The 15217-nt window shown below is 38.8% G+C and overlaps 1 protein-coding gene across 2 annotated transcripts in view; it reads left to right on the top strand.

Annotated features, from left to right (window-relative positions):
• The window catches only part of EIF2B3 (eukaryotic translation initiation factor 2B subunit gamma), a 128835-nt gene that overhangs the window by 24543 nt on the left and 89075 nt on the right, over positions 1–15217 (top strand). For both annotated transcript variants that reach the window (XM_059374557.1, XM_059374556.1), the window contains exon 4: positions 9968–10127. In XM_059374557.1, the coding sequence (XP_059230540.1) occupies positions 9968–10127 (160 nt within the window). The remainder of the gene's footprint in view (positions 1–9967; positions 10128–15217) is intronic.

Raw genomic sequence — 15217 nt, 5'->3', positions numbered from 1 at the left:
GAGTGGCATACTGAAAAGAATGCAGGCTTTCAGGAAAATGGGTAAACCTGGATTCTAATTCTTGTTCCATCACTCACTAGCCTGTGACCTTAAAGAGGTTAGAAGTCCCTTCCAAGCTTGCATTTAATTTATCTACAAAATAGTCATCTTTTTCATTTATGCACTTGCTTATGCTGGAAATAGAGGGGTAAACCAGATAAGCAAGATCCCTCTTAGAGCTACTCCATAAGAAGAGACAGATAATATAATAAACAAGAAAGCAATTTCAGATGATAACAGGTGCTAAGAAGAAAAATAAAGCAATATAAGGAGATAATGAGTGGCAGAGGAAGGAGAGCTCTTTCAAATGGGAAATAACATTTGAGAAAAAAATCTCTAGTAAAAGGGGTGCCTGGGTGGGCTCAGTGGGTTGAGCCTATGCCTTCATCTCAGGTCATGATCTCGGGGTCCTGGGATCGAGCCCCGCATCAGGCTCTCTGCTTGGTGGGGAGCCTGCTTCCTCCTCTCTCTCTCTGCCTGCCACTGCGTACTTGTGCTATCTCTCTGTCAAACAAATAAATAAAATCTTTAAAAAATTTTATGAAGACGTCTATTCTTAACTTCCACAAGAATCTCTTCTTAAGTATTTCCCATGAAGATCATATTAGGCTGTGTTTTGAGAATCTCCAGTGGGGATTTCTCATGACGTTTTAGATATTACAAAGTTTTTTGTAATGTTAAACTCATCAATGTTCTTCTTAAATTTCTACTTTTAAATCATATTCTGCCCTTGAGCAATCAGAACATATTATCTTCCTCTTCCTGTGGCAGCCTTTCCATTATCAGGTACCCAAGTTCTCTTCTCCTGTCTAAAGATCCCTAGTTCCCTTGTTTTCAGGCTCCTCAGCATCCTTGTGACTTCTCTGATATCTCTAATGCGTCATTTTCCCTTTCAAATTGTGATATACAGAAATATGATTTGGAGAGTGCAATTCACAGTGGCATTATTACATTCTATGACCTAGAGGGTATTATTAGAAGAGATTTATTAATTTGAATAAAAGCACAGTCTGTATAGTTAAATAGTACTTTATAATTTTCAAGTATCATTTCAAAATATAACTTATTTTGAAATACAACCTAGTTTTTCATAAACCATGATTTGGTTTTCATTTTTAATTATTTATTTATTTAAATTCAATTATTTAACATATACTGTATTATTAGTTTCAGAGGTAGAGTTCAGTGATTCATCAGTTTAATATAACACCCAGGTCACCGTAATTATTAATCACCTCGGAACCCAGAGCATAGCTCTAGATAAAGAAGTAAGAATAGCTTGACCCTTGTAGTCGTAGAATTTTATGCCATAAAGGACTTCAGAGATGGTACAGCCCTCTCATTTTATAGATGACACTGAGGCCCCAAAAGGGAGTGGCCCTTTCAAAGTCACATGTAAAATTAAATGCAAAACACTGGACATCATTTAATGTTGACAATTAATAAGAAAAGAAGACATACCTAATCTTAAGAGTTGCTTTTTGAGGATGATTTTAGTTTCATTTTTCTTTTTTTTTTTTAAACTCATTACTTGTCTTTTCTTCGTAATAAACTCCCCTTTGTCACAGTCCCTAACTACCCTCTCCTGTCCCTCTCTCAAGCTTTCTGGCTTCCAAGTAAACTGGACAATATTTCTACGTATTTCATACTTCAGGACCAAATTTAAATTCAAGTTACAGGCAGAAAATATGTAGTGTAATTGTTAAGAACATGTTTCATGGTCTTGAAATGGAGCAATAATATTTTTATCCTGTTGAGTAATTGTGTCTAACTGAAGAAAAAGAACGAAATTATTTAAAATAGATTCAAAATAGTAAATTCTTTCAAAGTGAAGGTTTGGTTTGAGAAAACAAAACAAAACAAAAAACCACCTTTGTATTTCTCTATTAATGTCCATGCATTTGGATTTTAAAATTAAATTGCAGATATTTAAATCCTGGAAGAAAGACCAACAACTTACGTATTTTTGTAAACAACCTCTATGTCTTAAATGTTACAAGATGAGTCCCATAAATAAATATATTACCCCCCCCCCAAAAAAAAATTCTGGGAAGAGATGTGATTAGCATATAATGCATTTAACAGTGTTAGAAATTAATTAGCTTTATGTAGGAAACATGAGTAGAATTCCTCTATTCTTTTTTTTTTTTTTTAAGATTTTATTTATTTATTTGACAGATAGAGATCACAAGTAGGCAGAGAAGCAGGCAAGCAGGCAGAGGGAGGGGAGGAAGCAGGCTCCCTGCTGAGCAGAGAGCCTGATTCAGGGCTCAATCCCAGGACCCTGGGATCATGACCTGAGCTGAAGGCAGAGGCTTTAACCCACTGAGCCACCCAGGTGCCCCTAGAATTCCTCTATTCTTAACCTGAAGAGAACTTCTGTAGGAAGGTAAATGAACTATAAATATTAAAACTATAAATGTTGAGTCCCCATTTCAAAATTATAAATCTAGCATACAGCTACACCCTCCAGGACAGCTGCATCTGGTTTCTTGACTTTCAGACATTCCTGCCCTTTTCCTTGTTGGAAGCAGCACATTTATTCCCTACCTCATTGCTTTAGGACGCTGCGGAGTTACCATTTTGGCCCCTGTCCTAACTCTGAACAGTCACATTCTCTACAAAGGGGGCTCTCAGCTCTGTTAGAAAGCATGCTGTTTCTAAACATCTGAAATTGTATGTTTCCATTTGAGTCCATTTAAACACGGAGAAGGAGGTAACAGGAAGAGTGCTAACATTTACTGATGCTTGTTTGCCAGCACTAGGTTGAACACCGGGGATACAAAGATAAAAGAGCTGCTTATGACGTTCAAAGTCTAGAAGAGAAAAAAAACCTATGTAATTCACGATAGTGATTTAAGGTCTGCAATGGATCAGAAAAGACTTCATCTCTAGAGGAGATAATATGCTGGCTCTGCCCTTTATAATAACTGCGACAGGACCTGAAACTTGATGGATGACTGTGTGGTAGGGTGGGAAGAGAGAATGGGGAATACATTATTGGCAGTTTACTCCAGCAAGTTTACATTAGCTATGTGGAAGGGGAATTGGGGCAGAGAAGGCTGAATTGGGTAGGTGGAGTCATATTTTAAAGATTTTTAATATCATGCTAAAGAATGCTAATCATGCTAATATCATCCTACAAAGAATTTAAACTCAGTCCTACAAAGCAGATATTTAGGATGGAGAACTCAAGGAAGATACTAGAATCTCTAGTTTTTTTTTAAATTTTACCTCTTCTTTTAAAAATATCATTTTTTAAAAGATTTTATTTATTTATTGGAGAGAGAGAGAGATCACAAGTAGGCAAAGCAGCAGGCAGAGAGAGAGGGGGAAGCAGGCTCCCTGCTGAGCAGAGAGTCTGATACAGGGCTTGATTCCAGGATATTGGGATGGAGTCCCACATCGGGCTCCCTGCCCAGTGGGGAGTCTGTCCCTCTCCCTCTTCCCATCCTCCCCACTCATGTTCTCGTTCTCTCTCTCTCTCAAATATATAAATAAAATCTTTTCTTAAAAAAGATTTTATTTATTTATTTGACAGAGCGATCACAAGCAGGCAGAGAGGCAGGCTGAGAAAGAGGAAGAAGCAGGCTCCCTGCTAAGCAGAGAGCCTCATGTGGGGCTCAATCCCAGGACTGTGGGATCACAACCTGAGCCGAAGGCAGAGGTTTAACCCACTGAGCCACCCAGGTGCCCCTAAATAAAATCTTAAAATAAATAAATAAATAAATATATATATATATATATATACATACATATATATATATATCAGTTTTTGTATGTTATCTGAAGAGCATATTATATCACTTATCATAATTCATGTATTTTTAAATAAATTTTAAAATTAAAGTGGGAATAAGTGAATAAGTGTTCAACTTTTTCTTAAGTTTGGAGAACACTATTTTAGGCTGCCTTTAAGCAGGGAAGTGAAATAAGTAATGGAAATTGGAGTATAGATTAGAATAGGGGAAAACTGGAGTGAGTGAGACTAGCTAAGAGACTAGAAACATATTTTGAGGCCTGAACTAAGGTAGAGCGATGGAGATAAAATAGAAGGACTTGGGGACACCTGGGTGGCTCAGTTGGTTGGGCATCTGACTCTTGGTTTTGGCTCAGGTTGTGATCTTACGGGTCTCAGGATCAAGCCCCGCATCTTTAGGCTCCCCACTTAGCAGGGAGTCTGCTTGAAAGATTCTCTCCCTCTGCCCCTCCCCTCATGTGTGCTCTCTCTCTCTCTCTCATTTAAAATAAGTAAATAAATCCTTAAAAAAAAAAAAAGATAAAAAAGAGGAGGACTTGGTAGCCAGTAAGATATTGGGGTAGTGGACTGGGCAAGAGAGGGAGGACTTCAGCCTTAGACTATGGCCAGATTTCTGACTTCAGATCCTTGTGGTGGTGACATTATGATTAAGCTAAGAAACATAGGAAGGATGTTTAGCTCTAAGCCTAAGGATTACCACATTTCTTGTGGTTGGTCACAAAAGATTGAGTTGGTCATTCTTTCCTGCACCTAATGCCCCAGCCTCATTAAAAACAAAATGGCAGTTGGCCCTTTGCCATGCACTTTGGGAACTGTAGACTGGGAGTCTTTTCCAAACATTTGCAATGGAAATCAAGCATGGTGAGGTCTCCACTGCAGTTAGACATTGGCATTTTTTACAGCACCAAACTACTCTTGAGGGTTGGATTGGGATTGGACCACATAGGAAATGTAAATTGTGACCATTCATAGTTGCACCAAGTAGCTGAATTCATTAGTTCCATACGGCAGGGCTGGGGTGCAGGGTGGTAACTTGGATCATAGCCATTGTTTATGAAAGTGCTGGGTGGGTGAAAGCGTGGTACCTTGCCCTGACTGTTTTTTTATTTTTCCAGGGGAGTGTTTTTCTTTCTCTGTGCCATAGGAAATTTTTTGCCAGATTGTGTTATTTATAACAATCTGTCATGGAGCAGCTGCCAGGAAAAGAAGAGAGGCTGTTCCCAGTAGCTCTTACCACCTCCCACCATAGCACCACCACCACACACACATAACATCCAGTTTTCTGATTTAACTTTTGGTTTTTTCTTCTAGTTTTACTCAGTGGTTTTGGCTTGATTGAAAATGTTCTTGTAATGAGGGATTTCTGGGCTTTGCCCTAGCTTTGTAATTGGGTTTTCTGAGCTTAATTTGTTTGCTTTAGCCAAAACTAACTGGCAGCAATTCGAATTTTAAATTCCTGGGTATCTCGATTTTTTCCCAAACACTAATGTGCTGTCTTCATCTTCTCTTAAAGATCTTGTATGTTTCCACTTTGTCAAAACTGCACACATTTGCTGTCCTTCTGAGCCATGCTTTTTGCCCTTGATGTTGCCTTGGCTCCTCAAAAGGAACAGGCTTGGGATAAGGGATCCTGAGGATATTAGAATAGTGAGTTGGGCCGTCTGTGGAGATTCCATTTGGTCTCTGCAAAAGAAGAGGCATTATTGCTGGTTTTAGGAAAGAACCAGTGCCCTGAAACACAAGGCAGCTGAGGATTGGTGTGTCCAGGGAGCTTTCAAGTTAATTGCACTTCATATATACAGTTGCTTCACAGTCCACACAGTCTGTGTTTGTTCATGGCTGTGGTCACACGTGATCAGAAATACCTCCTTTCCACTTTTTCTCTCCGGGCTCCAGTTAGTGCAAGAACATTTGCATTTCTAGTTAGAATACAAATCAAAGCAGTAGTCATTTAATAGTGTTTATAAAAATGTAAAGAGAAACAGTTAGTAATGTGAAGATGTAAGATGTTAGACTTTTGTTTCTTATTCCAGGATTTCCAGTTTTGGAAACAAAGTACATTGATAAACAGCAAAGACTTTCCTTTGGTGGGGTTGCAAGGAGAATGGGAATGTGTTCGGCATCAGCGAGTCTTCCATGGTGCGTTTTCTGGAAGGGAGGCAGGAGAGGGCCTAAGGAATAGCACCTCCATCTGTATCTCAGGCCCTGCCCTTTCCCACTGACGCCTTTCGTTTCACGCTGAGAACATATGGTAACCAGACATGGGGATGGGGCAGGGGTTGGGGGGGGTCGGGGGAGGCTCTGTTTCTTGGGCTCCTTGGGGATTTTGCATTCAGCTTAGCAAAAAGTCATCTAAGAGCAAAGACAAAAATGAGGCTGCGACTGTTCCCAATTACACAGGACTTGTTTGGCAATCACTATACTGACAGATTTATTTTTTGCAGATACTGAATGATAACAGCCTCTATTTTCCAAGACAACATTGTTGCCACTTCAGAGGCATCTGCATTGGGGTCATTTTCTTCACTTTGGAGTACACTTGATAATTGAAATTTACTGTAGAACAGTAGGTTGGCAAAAATCAGCCAGTGTATTAGAGAAAGGAGGTTTTTTTTTTCCCCCTCAGCAAACTGTCATTTTTACTACAATGAAATGGGGCAGCTTCTGTACTGCTACAGTGACATGTCTTTAATAATAGCCCGTGTTCCCAGCCTTTCTAAGCATTGTTTTTTTTTTTTTAAAGATTTTATTTATTTATTTGACAGAGATTACAAGTAGGCAGAGAGGCAGACAGAGAGAGAGGAGGAAGCAGGCTCCCTGCTGAGCAGAAAGCCCGATGTGGGGCTCGATCCCAGGACTCTGAGATCATGACCTGAGCTGAAGGCAAAGGCTTTAACCCACTGAGCCACCCAGGTGCCCCTCTAAGCATTGTTTTAAGAGGGAGGATTCAATGTGCTATCTCTTCCTTAGCTTTCAGGTACATGGGCTGATTTGCTAATGTTTGGTGGTTCCTAGATGGTGAATTTAGGAATTTTTTTTTTTAACTCAGTTAAAATCCGGAAGGAACTAAGATAGCCTTAAGCAGAAAAGTAGGGGGGGAAAATCCAAATTTGAAATTTAAAAAATATATTTTATTTATTTATTTGACAGAGCACAAGCAGGGGGAGCTGCAGGCAGAGGGAGGGGGAGAAGCAGGGGCTCCCCACTGAGCAAGGATCCCTTTGCAGGGCTTGATTCTAGGGTCTTGGGACCTGAGCTGAAGACAGACACTTAACGGACTGAGCCACCCAGGCGCCCATCAAGTTTGAACTTCTTAACTTGAAGAGGCTGTCAGAAGGAATTGTTTAGGCTGTTAAGTGATTAGTTACATGTAGAAAAAGGAATGATGGTTCTGGTACTGATTCTTTATTCAAAATAAGAAATTTCAAGCAGTAAGCCAAGGCATTCTTATGGTTGAGACTCACTTTCTTAGCAAACATGACTTTTTACTATAGTAGAATGTGAGTTGAAATCATCTATTTTTCCCACCCAAAGCAGGAATCTTGATTTTATTTTTTTTTTTTTTTTTAGATTTTATTTGAGAGAGAGAGAAAGACAGAGGGATCGAGCCGGGGGAGGGGTAGAGAGAAGCAGACTCCCTGTTGAGTGACAGCCTGATGCAGGGCTCTCTCCTAGGACCCTGAGATCAGGACATGAGCTGAAGTCAGTCACTTAGCTGACTGAGCCCCCCAGCTGCCACAGGAATCTTGATTTTAAATTAAGATCTTAGAAAGGTAGGAACCACTTAGAAAAATTTCCATGTAGATACTCATTTTATTCTTAAACCTGGAATAATTTAAATGTTAAATGTTTTTCAGACTTTTTAAAGTAGCAAAACCTGTTTTCCAAACCAAAGCTTACACAGAAAATAAAATTAATAAAAGAGAAGTTGCCCTGGCCGACTCAAAAAGGGCAATAGGAACCAGGTTTTACCCGAGGCACCTCTGGGAAACTGCAGGTGTGCTATTGAGAAACTGTGTAGTCAGTTTAAATTGCAATGTAAGGGATTTGTTTTTCAATACATTGTTTTGGCAAACCTGTTTTCTGCATTTATGATGAAATTCTGTAATAGCAGAATGTATAGGTAGACATTTGTTTAAAAAAATATTAAGTAGCCTTTCTTAGCCACTCCCATTTTATTAACACTTTCTAGTCTAAGTTCCCTCTATATTTCAGAATAGGGCCTGGCTGAGCATAGAGTTAATGCTCAGTAAATGTTAGGTAAATAAATTGTTGCAAGTGGTAATCCAGTTTCTGCCTGAGCACTTCTTATAATGGGAAACTCATTGCCTTACAGAATTCTTCTCTTTGACTAGCTCTGATTGACGGATATAAGTTAATATGAAAACCAAAAACCTTTCATGTTCTACCTATTTGTTAATAGTTTTGTCTTGGGCTATTCAGGCAAAATTTTTTTCTTCCTTAAGACTGCCAAGTATTTAAAGAGTGCTGGTATCTCTTTCTTAATCCCACCCCATAATCCCTGTCCTGCCCAGTTTCCCCCACACAATCTTTTCCCTACTAAACAACTTCTCTTCTTTAAGCTATCATGTTTCTAGCCCTTTCTCATTCATCTTCTTATTGATACTTTCTTAGTTTATCAAGGTTACTCTTAAACTATGATATTCCAGGGGCACCTGGGTTGCTCAGTGGGTTATGCCTCTGCCTTCGGCTCAGGACATGGTCTCAGGGTCCTGGGATCGAGCCCCGAATCGGGCTCTCTGCTCAGCAGGGAGCCTGCTTCCCTTCCTCTCTCTCTCTGCCTGCCTTTCTGCCTACTTGTGATCTCTGTCAAATAAATAAAAAAACTATGATATTCCAAAGTTGATAGCTAGTGCCCATAGTACTGGGTACTAGACAGACCAAAATTTAGAAGTATCTAAGATATACATTCAGGCGTTTTTGGTACCTAATGCTATATGCTAGAAACTCCCTTATATGGGTCTCCAAACTAGCAAAGCTGTATTTCTTTAAACACTATTCATTAGTAAAGATTATTTATTTATATGAATAGTCTTATAGAATGTTAGATCTTGATTAGTTACCTAACTACTTGTTTCTGTGTCTGTAAAGTACAAATAATAATAGTGCTTATGGCATAACTTTGTAAAGATTGGGAATGCATGCAAAGTGTTATCACTGTTCCTGGCCAACAGTACACATTTGATAAACATTAATTACTATTATTAGTTATTATTGTAATTAATCTGAATTAGTAGAAATGCAACATTTTTTTTACTTCCTTGATATACTCATTCATTCATCAAATAGTTACTAAATGCGTGTTACTTGCCAGACACATAGTAGTTAAGTCTTACATTTCTTTTTTTTTTTTTTTAAAGATTTTATTTATTTATTTGAGAGAGATCACAAGTAGGCAGAGAGGCAGGCAGAGAGAGAGAGAGGAGTTAGCAGGCTCCCTGCAGAGCAGAGAGCCTGATGTGGGGCTCTATCCCAGGACCCTGGGATCATGACCTGAGCCGAAGGCAGAGGCTTTAACCCACTGAGCCACCCAGGCGCCCCAAGTCTTATATTTCTTATCCATAAAAATGGGAACAAATAACAGTAACAATCCCACCCCATGGTGTTGGTATTCAAATTACATGAGTGCTTTTATACATACTTGAGGTTTTATAGTAATTGTTTACGAATTAGATTGGTCTCCTGAGAGATGGGCATTATATTATATTCATCCTTTTATTTTCTAGTACTGTAGCAAAGTGACTGCTTTATAGGACTTCATAACCAAATGGAATCATCATATTATGTGAAAATACTTTTCAAATTGTAAAGAGATGTATAAATTTAAGATCATTAATTCCACAGTCATGGAAATAGACAATGTGGTAGTTTCCAGACTCTTTTCCTTAGAGCCCAGAATTCCAGTGATGCCTCAGATTGGGCAGCAATAAGACACACACACACAGGGAGGTAGATATTCCAGACCTCCCCTGGAATAGTTTACTTAGAGCAACCCTATTTATTTTACTTATTCTGCTGCTATAAAAAATGTTTGAAAACAAGTGTCCAGTCTGTGAGTGCTACCAAGCCATCGTAAGTTTATCCTGTGGTGATGTGTGCGATCCGTTGTCTTTTGTGATACTGACTTTCCCCTTCTCCATTTGACAGACAGATGTACTAGTCCTGAGCTGTGACCTGATCACAGATGTTGCCTTACATGAAGTTGTGGACCTGTTCAGAGCTCATGATGCCTCACTCGCCATGTTAATGAGAAAAGGCCAAGATGGCTTAGAACAAGTTCCTGGTCAAAAGAGGGGGAAAAAACCAGGTAAGGAGTTTGATTTATTTGTATGTGGGTTTTTATAATAATAACAACTATTCTTATTATCTTTCATGCTTTCACTTAGGAAACATTTACTGAGAAGTGACTGTACTATAGGCACTGTGCTAAGAGTTGATGGTATAAAGTCAAATAAGACACATTCCCTGACTTGATTGAAGAGGCTTAGAGCTCTTGATTAGATTCTGGAAAATCCAAGAGGCTTTTGTATGCAAAGAGGAGCACTCAGAACTATTTACAATTTAAGACCAAATTTCAGATAACCTTTAAGCGATTAAAATTACTATTACAAGGGTAGAATGGTTGATTTTTTTTGAATGCTTCAATCACCCTAAATAGTCAATAAACAAGACAGTTGTTAACCATGCTTTTTCTTCTTAGGATTACAACATTCTTATCTTGGTATTTCCCTGGGATTCTAGTAGCAGGTTATTACTTGTTTTACTCTTCAGAGTGATATTAATCTTGTCAGACCAAAAAGAAAGGGAATAATGCTGTAGTCCACCCAAGATTGTAGAGCTTTGCTTAGGGATCTGTTGTTCATTTTTGGTTAAGACATGGTTCTTGGTTGCTTTTCCCAGAGTATTTCAAAGCTGAGGCACCGATCCTATGACTGTGCTGCATTTAATGGCTGAACTAATGACCAGAAAGCTTTGTAAGATCACCCTTTTTATATAGATTTTAGTATTTCCTGGAATGATGTATTTTTTTTCCCTTGGAGTTTTCCCCTGGAATGATAGAGATTTTAATATTTCCTAGAACGATGTATTTTTTTCCCCTGGAGTTTTTCCCTGGAATTATGTGTTTTTTAGGTTTTGCTTAGCCAGCATTATGTAACCCATTGTCCTGTCATTATTATTTATTGATGTAATCTGTTACACTTATTAGAAGCTACATATGGTTTACTAGCATCTCACTGGTTTTGGTAGAGATACCTAGAGCTTTCATTCCTAGGATTTGAGAGATCTAGATAATATTTTTAGTTTTATTCCTTAGGCATTTAATTAATTTATAATTTTGGATTATAGCATTAAAACTTTCTAAATTGCTTTTTATGTTCAAGTGATCACCAGTGTGGACTAATTATTGGGTCCTCTTTCCACCTTATCACTATCTGTGATCCTTATGTTGAGTAATCCTTTTGTTCTTTTTTTTTTTTTTTTTTTTTTTTTAAAGATTTTATTTATTTATTTGACAGAGAGAGATCACAAGTAGGCAGAGAGGCAGGCAGAGACAGAGAGAGAGGAAGAAGCAGGCTCCCTGCAGAGCAGAGAGCCCGATGTGGGGCTCGATCCCAGGACCCTGAGATCATGACCTGAGCTGAAGGCAGAGGCTTAACCCACTGAGCCACCCAGGCGCCCCAATCCTTTTGTTCTTGATGTAGTTTCTACTTTTGTGAGGTCTGGTTCGCTTATTCACAGTTCCCTGTATTCAGCCTTTTCTACCTTATAAACAGGTGTTTATTTTACAAATAAGCATTTCTTGTTTCTTTTTTTATACTCTTCTCCTTAAAACAAATTAAAAAATCAAATACCTTATTAGAGTTACTCTTCTTGATATTTGAGTATTTTGATACATTTCATATTAGCTGTTATCTCTTAAGTATCATTATAAGTGCATAGCTTTTCATAATTTTAAATTAGCTATAAGTATTATCTGTCTACCCATCCATTTAAAACTGTTTTGATGCTTGGCCAGTGAAAGTTCGTATAAGCTGGCTTTTCTCTCTTCTTTGAAAAGGTATGATGTATATAGGTAACCTACTCTTGAGCTGGAGTGTGAGTATGGAGGCCAGGGAGCAGGGAATGGGACTGGAGAGGATACAGGGATCAAACTAAAGCATTTGAACTTTATCCTCAAAACAGTGGGGAGTTGTTGAGGAATTTTAAACAAGAGAATGTCCTAATCAGATTTGTGTTATTGAAATATTTTCATACTTAACATGAAATTTTGAATTTCTCAATATCTGTATTTTGTTATGTTTGAAGGTTAAGTTTCACCTTGATAATTGAGGGAGGCTTTTTTGCTTTTATTTTCTTAAGAGAGACATCTGGATGCATGGGGTGGGGGGGATGTGGTTGGGGGACAGAAGAGGGAGAAAGAGAGAATCTTAAGCAGGCGCTGGGCCCAGCCTGGAGCCTGATGTGGGGCTTGATCTCACAATCCTGAGATCATGACCTGAGCCAAAATCAAGACTTAAGACACTTAACCGACTGAGCTACCCAGGCACCACTAGATAACTGAGTTTTAAATTCCTCCTATGGGGGCGCCTGGATGACCCAATTGGTTAAGCGTCTGCCTTTGGCTTGGGTCATGATCCCAGCATCCTGGAATCAAGCCCTGCATGGGGCTCCCTGCTCAGCTGGGAGGCTGCTTCTCCCTCTTCCACTCCCCCGGCTTGTATTCCCTCTCTCGATATCTGTCTGTCAAATAAATAAATAAAATCTTTTAAAAATAATAATAATAAATAAATTCCTCCCATGGAATGCTATGCATTTCAATGTTAAGCATTTTTTTTTTTTTGTTAAGGAATCCTAAATTTCTCAGATTGTATATTGGTCTGCTGTTGGCTGCTATTATATGCCAGAAAAACTAGCAGTCCACACTTTCCCAGATATTGTTTAATAGAGCAGATCTGTGTCCAAGTTTTGCAGTGGTGTTCTTACAGACTTACAGGAGAATGGCTATTGGCTACACGTTTCAGGAGCCATCTTTCACCGTCTTGCTACTTCTGTTTCAGATTTGTAGATGTCTGTTCTGAGGAGGGCAGGAAAAATCATGTTTGGATTTTTTGTACTGCTTTCCCCCCTCCCCACCCCCTCCAGGCTTTTAATGCTCTCCATCCCTTCTCCCTATGACACATGTGCTCTAAATTTAACTTACCCTTCAAGTTCTTTTCTGAGAAGAGCCTTCCTTGACCCTCTCATATGCAGTTATACCCCCTTATTTGCCTACATATGGTGGCACTGCTCTCTGATTTACTCTCTCCTCTACTTGGCTATCAGCTCTTTGAGAGCTGGGATCGTCATATCCTGTTTTGTTCATTTTATCCTCAGCATTTGGCTCAGTTATGGCCCATGTTAAGAAGTCAGTACATATTACTGAATGGTTGAGGAGCCTGCCTATAAAGGCGACTCTTACTATCCCCTGCCCAGGTAAGATAAAGTAGATTCAGTTTTTATTTAGCCCATCCAGTTCACTGTAGTATTTCTCAAACTCCTCTCCAGTTCTCAGAGTTAGATAGCCTTGGTCTAGGCTAGATTCGGTAAATATCAGTGTGGTTCAGAATCACACTCAACACTCAATCCGTGTGGCTCCCTGCGCACTAACAAATGTTGGCAGGCATTCTGAACCTGTATTTCTTTTGGTTCAGCTTTCTTTATTTCTCAGAGCTGTATTGCAAGAAAACTTCTTCTGCTTGGGTTTCTGTTTTATCTCTTTTGAAAAATCCCAACCACCACCACCACCCCTTTTATACTAATTATATTTAACAGAAGTGACTTGAAATCCCGGCATACTCAAAACTGAAATTCTTGTGATTGAGGAAATAGCTTATAGAAGTAGATTCAAATATGCTAGAATTTATAAGTCACAGTGTGAGAAGTACAGTAATAGCATATGCAAAATACAGAGAACAGTTTAATGTCCTAGTTACAGGGAAATATATTTAAAAGCACAATGTTTAAAAAGAAGGAGGTGAACAATATACTGATATGCAGACAGGGTAGTTGGTATGAGATAAGATCCCTGACTTACAAATGCATTGAATTTTGATGTAGTCATTGAACTTAGAACATAGTATATATAAAGTTTATGCTAAAGCTTATATGGGAAACAAAAATAATCAAGATTTGCTCTCAAAATAAAACCTGGTGAATGGACTAAAACTAATTAATATTACACTATATATTAACTAACTGGAATTTTTTTTTTCCTTAAAGATTTTATTTAATTGAGAGAGAGGCAGAGAGCATGAACAGGGGAGAGGGGGCAGAGGGAGAGGGAGAAGCAGAATCCCTGCTGAGCAGGGAGCCCAACACAGCCAATCCCAGGACCCGGAGATCATGACCGAGCCACCCTGGCACCCCACTAACTGGAATGTAAATAAAAACATGAAACTAAAAAAAAAAAAAGAATAATAATTATGAAATAAAATAAAATCCAGTGAATGGGGCTATGTAGTTTTATTATTTACCAAGTTTTATATCCACTTATGGCATACTAGCATTTTGTAGATAGTTGCTCAATATCAAATCATTAATAAGTGGTAGAATCAGAACTTGAACCTGCGCTTTCTGACTCCATAGCCGGAGCTTTTTTTTTCTTTCCTTTTTGAATTTAGTTTTTATTTTCGTCAAAGTTTTATATGTTCGTAATTTAAAGAGTGATGGAATTATCCAGGGTATATTATAAGAAATAGCCATCCTTCTGTGTCTATCCTCCTTTTACCCAAAGGCAGCCACTTTCAACATATTTAGCTAATTTTTTTTCACATTTAACTCCATATCTTCAAAGGACATGCTTTTGTTTGCTATGTCTTGGTATTTTTAGTTTTAGGAATTATTTACTTACTACCTACTACAGAAATTTAAAGATTTAGTTCTGTTTTACCACATCCTCTAGCCCCACCACACACATGCAGACTCCCAGTTTCCCCATTTATTGCCGTGTTTATTAACATATATTTAATGTTTACACCACTATAACTGTTTAAATGTTATTCATAAGGGGCAGCTGAGTGGCTCAGTCGGTTAAGTGTCTGCCTTTGGCTCAAGTCATGATCCCTGGGTCCTGGGATCGGGCATGGTACTGGATTCCCTGTTCAGTGGAGAGCCTCCTTTTCCCTCTTCCTCTCTTCCTCCCCACCATTCATGTTCCCTTTCTCTTTCTCTCTCAAATACATAAAATTTTTTTTTTTTAAAGACTTTATTTATTTATTTGTCAGAGAGAGAGCGAGCACAGGCAGAGTGGAAGGCAGAGTCAGAGGGAGAAGCAGGCTCCCTGCAGAGCAAGGAGCCCGATGTGGGACTCGATCCCAGGACGCTGGGATCATGACCTGAGCCGAAGGCAGCTGCTTT

The sequence above is a fragment of the Mustela nigripes genome, chromosome 14 (assembly GCF_022355385.1).
Source record: "Mustela nigripes isolate SB6536 chromosome 14, MUSNIG.SB6536, whole genome shotgun sequence".
In the NCBI taxonomy this organism is placed as follows: domain Eukaryota; kingdom Metazoa; phylum Chordata; class Mammalia; order Carnivora; family Mustelidae; genus Mustela; species Mustela nigripes.
Note: the sequence above shows the minus strand (reverse complement) of the source record. Positions and strands in the feature narration are given on the sequence as shown.